This window comes from Chelonoidis abingdonii, chromosome 7 (genome assembly GCF_003597395.2).
Source record: "Chelonoidis abingdonii isolate Lonesome George chromosome 7, CheloAbing_2.0, whole genome shotgun sequence".
Lineage (NCBI taxonomy): Eukaryota > Metazoa > Chordata > Testudines > Testudinidae > Chelonoidis > Chelonoidis abingdonii.
In genome coordinates this window covers 99,547,631-99,555,688 of record NC_133775.1, presented here as the reverse complement: position 1 = coordinate 99,555,688, position 8,058 = coordinate 99,547,631, and the positions used below count along the sequence as shown (strand labels likewise).

Below are 8,058 nucleotides of genomic sequence, written 5' to 3'. Positions count from 1 at the left end.
ACTTGGAGGAACTTGTTTCTAAATTTGCTAAACTTAAAGCGCGGAAACATAAATTCTAAATTATAACATGTTACTCTGTGACCGTGTATTGTGTATAATGTATGTGATTGGGGTGCGAGGGGGGGGCGCAAGATGGAAGTTTCGCCTAGGGCGCAAAATATCCTTGCACCGGCCCTGCCCACAGCGCTGCCGCGGCAGCGCTTTGAAATTTCAAGTGTAGCCATACCCTTAAACTAGGAAGTTTATACACACACAGGCTATCTCCTTTGTAAGCAGCCACAATTGCTTTAGACTCCTGCCTGGTTCGTTTGGTGGTGCCACAATCCTGCATTTACTTCCACTACAATGTCACAGGCATTAGATTGGCATACCGCTGAGACCTAGGCTAGCTCTGCGTGACAAAAGCCTAGGCCACCAGAGTCCCCTAATGTAGATGCAGTGTGCACCAACAGAAGGAGTTTTCCTGTGAGTGCAGGAACATCACCTTCTTAAATGATGTTAGTTATGTTTACACAAGCACAATTCTGTCGCCATAGCTGTGTCTGTTGGTCAGGGGGTATTGGTTTTTCACACCCCTGACTGACACAGCTATGCCAGTGTACATTTTAATTAGAGACCAAGCCCTACTCGACACTCAAAGTTGTATCAATTTACTACTAGTGCGACTTTGTGTGCGGATGCGCTCTCATCGGTTTGTCCTGCCTTTGTTAAATAACGAGTGCAGTGACCCTTTAATTGCCCTTTTCGCATTCTATGGAATGCTGTCAGAAGGCTGCAGAGCCCCTGCTGAAAACTCCATTAAATTTAAGAGGAGGGGGGATAATTACACATCACAATGACCTATAATACAGGATTGGGCTCCTTGTGAAGCAACGTCAACCACTCCCTGAACATGCTTCCCTAAGCATTGCCCGCTGCTCCAGGCAACGAAGCCTTCTCTAAACTAAGAAAATTACCTGGTTTTGACAGCAGGTACCAGCAATGGCTGCAGCTCAACTGATACAGAACACAGTTTAGTTGCAAGATTCGCCCACGATAATTCATGTTCAGCAGAAATTAGAATTTAAAAGCAACCTAGGATAGGTAATGGAACCTAGGCCTTCTGCATGATGGACCGCCCTTCCTGTGCTGTTCCCTCATCAGTTATTTATGGTGAATGTGATCCAAAGAGCAACAAAAATGTTGGAAAACAAAAACCTGAAGTCAAAAGAAAGGAAAGTGAACATAAGAACGGACATACTGGGTCAGACCAAAGGTCCATCTAACCCAGTATTCTGTTTTCCAACAGTGGCCAGTGCCAGGTGCCCCAGAGGGAATGAACAGAACAGATAATCATCAAGTGATCCATCCCATCGCCCATTCCCAGCTTCTGGCAAACCAAGGCTACGGACACCATCCCTGCCCATCCTGGCTCATAGCCATTGATGGATCTAACCTCCATGAACTTATCTAGTTCTTTTTTGAACTCTGTTATAGTCGTGGCCTTCAGAACATCCTCTGGCAAGGAGTTCCACAGGTTGACTCTGAGTTGTGTGAAAAAATACTTCCTTTTGTTTGTTTTAAACCTGCTGCCTATTCATTTCATTTGGTGGCCCCTAGTTTTTGTGTTATGAGGAGTAAATAACACTTCCTTATTTAATTTCTCCACACCAGTCATGATTTTATAGACCTCTATCGTATCCTCCTTTAGTCATCTCTTTTCGAAGCTCAAGAGTCCCAGTCTTATTAATCTCTCCTCATATGACAGCTGTTCCCTACCCCTAATCATTTTTGTTGCCCTTTTCTGAACCTTTTCCAAGTCCAATATATCTTTTTTGAGCAGGGGTAACAACATCTGCATGCAGTATTCAAGATGTGGGCGTACCATGGATTTATATAGCGGCAATATGATATTTTCTGTCTTATTATCTATCCCTTTCTTAATGATTCCCAACATGCTGTCTGCTTTTTTGACTGCGTCTGCACAGTGAGTGGATCCACAATGACTCCAAGATCTCTTTCTTGAGTGGTAACAGCTAATTTAGACCCCATCATTTTATATGTATAGTTGGGATTGTGTTTTCCAATTTGAATTACTTTGCATTTATCAACATTGAATTTCATCTGCCATTTTGCTGCCCAGTCACCCAGTTTTGAGAGATCCTTTTGTAACTCTTTGCAGTCTGCAGTCTTGAGTAGTTTCGTATCATCTGCAAATTTTGCCACCTCACTGTATACCCCTTTTTCCAGATCATTTATGAATATGTGGAACAGGACTGAGCCAGTACAGACCCCGGGGGGCACCACTATTTATCTCTCTCCATTCTGAAAACTGACCATTTATTTCTACCCTTTGTTTCCTATCTTTTAACCAGTTACCAATCCATGAGAGAACTTTCCCTCTTATCCCATAACTGCTTACAAGTGCAGTTGTAACGGCCTGGATATAAAAATCAGAAGTGTGCTTCCACTGCAACTAGAGATAATCAATTTACCCTCATGCCTCTGTTGTAGGAGATAAGCTTCAGAATCTTGAGTGCCTGGAAACCATTAATTATGTTCCATGTCCTGTAGTGTTTGATGTCATTTTTGTCAATGGTATATGGGAGGTAAGCAATGAAAAGTACTAGAACATCAAACAGGTTATAGCCACTCCTCCAGTAATTCAAGGGATCCACATAAAATTTCAGCAAAATCTCTGTGGTGTAGATGGATATCATAATCAGATCGGCCAGCTGAAAAGAAAAAAATAGGAGTCTAGAACATGTCACTGCGGGGGAGGGGGAAAGGCTTTGATTAAAGAAGAAAAGAGCCTTCAGTTGTTCCTGTTAAATCCTGATTTAGGTTAACCAACAGCTCTATCCTACTCTCAGATACATAGGGATGCAAATACAGTCAAGTCGTTTAGTTCTTCCTGCCATCACAAGGCTGCTCCTTCCAGGGCATCTGCCAGTGTTTCATCACTCTCATTTAAATGTCCTAAAATAACATGGAGCCACATTCTTGGGCAATCTGAATGCAGGTCACTGTTAGGGAGTTTTCCTTAACAGTTTAAATTTCACCCCAATATTCCTAGTTACACTGCCATGTTCCACCCAAAATAAGTCTTAATTGTATTGCCATGTACTACTCTGCAGAATTCTTCTCCATCCTTGGTGTTTTCACTCTTCAAATACGCTGAGCACACTAGAAACTGGACATTTACCACAGTTAAATTTACCATTCCAAGTGCAGGGAATACCATAAATACCAAAGGGCAGTAAATACCATTTTTATAATGGCACCCAATGTATTTGTGGACTATTATGCTCCCTCCTCTTCTGAGTCAATTCTTACGCTAGTTCTTGCTTGTCTAAACAATTGGGTTGGCTAACAGGACCCAGAACAATACTAACTTGAAATGAGAACAACTGCTAATACACTATTAAAACAGACAGAACAAAATAGGTCTCACTCAGGGACTTGTCTTATCTACTGCACCTACTGCCTCATGCAGTGGGCCAGGCTGAGCCAGTCAAACTTGATAATATAACTCCACCTCACACTTCATGAATGTCATCAAAAATGCAAACTGATCTTGAAGAGGGATGAAGATGTTTATTTAAGGGAGTCAGGCAAATGCCAAATATGTCATTAATCATAAAACCATTTTTATCTGCTATTGAGAGTTGTAGTATCCCTTCACAAGATATTGTACAAATGGGGAAACTGAGGCACAGGGAGGTTGTGTTTTGGCCCAGGTCAGTGACGGAGCCAAAGGACAGAACCTGAAGTCTCCTGATACCTCATCTCCTGTTTTAATTTCTAGACCAGGGGTTGGCAACCTTTCAGAAGTGGCGTGCCAAGTGTTCATTTATTCACTCTAATTTAAGGTTTCATGTGCCAGTAATATATTTGAAGGTTTAAGAAGGTCTCTTTCTAGAAATCTATAATATATAACTAAACTATTGTATGTAAAGTAAATAAAGTTTTAAAAATGTTTAAGAAGCTTCATTTAAAATTAAATTAAAATGCAGAGTCCCCTGGACCAGTGGTCAGGACCCGGGCAGTGTGAGTGCCACTGAAAATCAGCTTGTGTGCCGCCTTTGGCACGTGTGCCATAGGTTGCCTTCCTCTGCTCTAGATGACGCATTCTCCCTTTCCCTGAGCAGGGTCTACTTCTGGAAGTGGAGTTTTCTAAAACTTTCCAAGATGGGAATGGACTTCTTGACATTAGCCAGGCCTGTCTTTTGGTTCCCACATTACTGGGATATATTATAAAGACTCAGAGATTTGTCTAGAGTAGTTGACTTGTGTAAGACAAGAAAAATCAAGGTGTGCGTGGGAGATAAGTATTTTTCAGCATGAAAACTGAATATTGAAAATATGAGCTCAAGTTAGTGGTGTTAACTTCTCAAGGTTTAAAAAAAATTACTGGCGACAATTAAAAGGACTCTGTCATGAAATTTTAAAAAATAATTTAGTAATGATCAGTGGTTGTGAAACTTGACACTGACCTGGGTTTTCTTGCTCTGGTCTCATCCACAGTGGAGAGCAACACTAGGGTACTCACCAGGGCAGAGTCACACTCACCAAAGTGTTATTGTAGGGTTAGTCTCTGGGATTGGGCTTCAATCACTGTGTTTATTCATTTATTTAATTTTAGAAAATAAAATAAGATTGACTTTTTTATCTAAACCTTTGGGGCAGAGCCTCAGCCCTGAGAAATGCCCTGGGTGTCACTCCAGCAGCACAAAGGAGACACAAAGTTGCCTGATGTAGTCAAATGCCCCAGTGGTGTAAAACCAGCATAGCCAGCTTTATGCCATTATGGGCATAAAGGCATTCTGGGGCAGTCCAGGGACAAGAAGGGGGTTAGGCCAGAGAACAATCCAGTAACCTTGAGGCAGGGGAATAGTGAGGAGGGGCCAGTTCCAGCTGGCATCAATTAGAGCATCTCAGTGATGTTGCTTTAGAGTTAATCTTTCTACGATCTTTCTTACAGTGCACCTTGGACCAGATTCACAGCTGATGCAAACTGGTGTCAATGGAGCTACATCAGCTGAGGATCAGGCCAATGTCTGCTGTACTGGTGTGCTTTGTACATGGACAAGTGGACACATATTGGTTTCTGTAATGCAGGCTTCCATTTTTTTTCACTTTACTACTCTATTATTCACAGATAGAAAAAAAAACACTTAAAAAACTTGCTACATTGTCAGCAGATGCTAGTGAAAGGAAAGGAGAACTTACCACTCATTCTATTGCCCAGCTCCTTACCTCCAGATATGCATAAGAATTAAGCTTAATAGCATAATCAGTCTCCAAGCCCAAGAACACTGCATTGAGTGAGATGATGCTTATCATGATTGAGTTGAGTAGGGGATTCTGCAGTAATCTGCGTATATATGCACAAAATTCAGTGTCCCGTCTCCTATCAAACAATTTAAGGGACAAAAAATTGGGTAAATTCTAGGACCGTTAGGAGTCTGGCAAATGACAGACTGATTCTCCTTCCCAATGACTTCGAAGAGAGCAAGGTCAGGCACAAGGTGGATTTTTCCCCCTCCCCTTTAAACTGATTAGGAATGGAATTAGCAAACAGCCCTTTCCCTTCCGAGGTGGTTAATCATTGTGAAATCTAGAATAAATTAAAAATAGATTTGCATCTTCAGTGGTAATTTTTTATTTTAATCCAGAATCACTGAGAAGCTCCCAGTATTTTTCAGAAAGTTCCAAGACAACAAAGAAATTCCCATTCTTTTCCCAGGATATCCAGATGAGCATATGACCAGTCTTATTAGCAGTCAATTTAAAGGCACTAGGGAAAAATTGTTTGGTATTTAATTTAAATGCATGTTTATGAACAGTCTCCCTCATTAAACTCTTACTGAAATAACTACAGAGGTTTAGTCAAACAGAAAGCAAAAATCCCTTGCCTTTACTTTAATACATAAAGAAATAATGGTCAAATTCATCACTTGGTAGCTCCAGCCAGTGACACTAATGTCGTATGGAGTTATATGGAGGATGAATCGGACTCATTTTAACTTCTTTGTAGATCAAAACTTAAATACATATTTAAAAGGACTTGGTCAAGTACTTACCTGAATCGCCAGAACAGAGTGTGTTTCACGTCAGAATCAGACGAGGATTTAAAATTTTCAACAACCAAGTTTGACACAAGTCGTCTCTGATGAAAAGATTCTGTAGGCTCCATACTCACACTTTCAGATTATTTAGTTTAAGAGATCAAGGTGGTCATTATGTATTCCCTTAAGTAACTCAGAGTGCACAAGGCCAAGCACAGAGAACGGAAAGACTCTATATAGAAAAGAATGGAATTTTCTATTTGACATCATCACTTTATGAGGTCATTTCCAGGCATAAAAATGATACGTTAGCACTTGAAACAAAGTGCTGGACAAATGAAAACTCTTGTGAAGAATCAGTAAAGCAAGAAGGCAATAAACGTTCACTGCTGTGAAAATATAATGCAACATTGGATTAACATTGGCCAGCACCTTACACACAAAATGGGAGGGGGATTGTTTAAAAGTACATTCAAATGTAGTTTTAACAGAAATGTTTTTTATTTGGTGTAAGTTTTTGTTCAATTTTAAAGCTACTCCTCTAGGGCCAGACTAAGTCATAGGCACTATAAGCCTAGGAATCTGGATCCTGGAGCCACATGATTACTACATCAAAACCACAGCTTTCATTAGTAAGTTTCTAGTCCTCAGAGTTATAAAGAAAGGTTTGAAAAGTGTGGCCCACATGTAACCAATTCAGTGATGTCTGCCTGAGTCTGCAGATGACCTGAAAGGTGTGAACTTCCCCATGCATCTCAATGGAATGTTAACTCGGTGAGACCCAGTCAACACCACCCCAGCAGAGGACTGTGTGTGAGGCAGGAGGAGAAGAGTGCAGTGAATCCAGTCACCCATCCAAGCAGATACACTCCAGTAGCTGAGGTGTGTACATGGAGTGGGGACTGCTGCAACCTCTTCCTCTCTGAATGGAGGAATGTTGATGCCGCCCCTGAGGGGAAAGAAAGGGCCTCATGCCACTTCCCCTGCCTGCAGAGGAGGAGGCCCACCTGCCACCACCATGGCACAGGGACAAGGTGTCATAAACAGATAGCTAAGGGTTAATGTCTCTTTCACCTGGAAAGGGTTAACAAACAACACCTGACTAGAGGACCAATCAGGAAACAAGATACTTTCAACTCTCAAGGGAGGAAAGCCTTTGTTTGTGGTTTTTGGGTTTGGCTTTGTTATCTCTGGGTCCTGGACAGGACTAGAGGTGAAACCAGGTTTCTGCAATCTCCCGGCTACAGTCTCTTATCTATTCAGAATAGTAAGTAAGTAAAGGCGGTTATAGTCTTTTTAATTATTTGCTGTATTTGCAACTGTGTATCTGGCTGTGTGGAGTTTTAATGTGTATTTGGCTGAAAGTATCTTAAGTTGTATTTCTGGTGAAGAAAGTTTTCTTTCTATTGTCTAATAGCTAAAAGACCCTGTAATATTTCATCTTGATTACAGAAACAATTTTTATGTTTTCCTTCTTTAAAAAAAAAAGGAAAACTTTAATAAGTCTAATTAATCTTTTGGTTATCTTGTATAAAACTCCAGGAAAGGGAGTCTGCACTCACCAGGGAATTTGTGGGAGAAAGAAAAGACAGGGGTGAGGGGAAATCTGCTCTCGGTGTTTCTCTCTCTCTACGGAAGAAGAGGGGGGAAGGGAAGTGGGTTATTGCCCTTTGTTGTGAGACTCAAGGAATCTGAGTCTTGGGGTCCCCAGGGAAGGTTTTGGGGAGACCGGAGCTAATCAGGGGCTCCACTCAAAGTCCTGATTGGTGGTAGCACTACAGGATCTAAGCTGGTAATTAAGCTTAGAGGCATTCATGCTAGTATCTCATTTTCTGAACTCTAAGGTTCAAATTTGGGAAAGAATACTATGACACAAGGCCACAAGTGTGGAGTCACAAATCACAGTGTCTACGGCCCTGGATTGCCTTAATCCAGCCCTTGCATTTCCCTATCATGTTTCCAATGTAATCATCACATCCTCACACTGGTGCACAAGGACCAGGGCAGA

General features: G+C 41.4%; 1 protein-coding gene across 1 annotated transcript in view; it reads right to left on the bottom strand.

The window, feature by feature from the left end:
- The window catches only part of CATSPER3 (cation channel sperm associated 3), a 25,236-nt gene extending 18,741 nt beyond the window's left edge, over positions 1-6,495 (bottom strand). Inside the window, exons 1-3 of the mRNA XM_032783247.2 lie at positions 6,066-6,495; positions 5,239-5,392; positions 2,475-2,714 (exon numbers count right to left, since the gene is read on the bottom strand). Coding sequence (XP_032639138.1) covers positions 2,475-2,714; positions 5,239-5,392; positions 6,066-6,178 — 507 coding nt within the window. The 5' untranslated portion in view covers positions 6,179-6,495. The remainder of the gene's footprint in view (positions 1-2,474; positions 2,715-5,238; positions 5,393-6,065) is intronic.
- Positions 6,496-8,058: the final 1,563 nt, after the last annotated feature.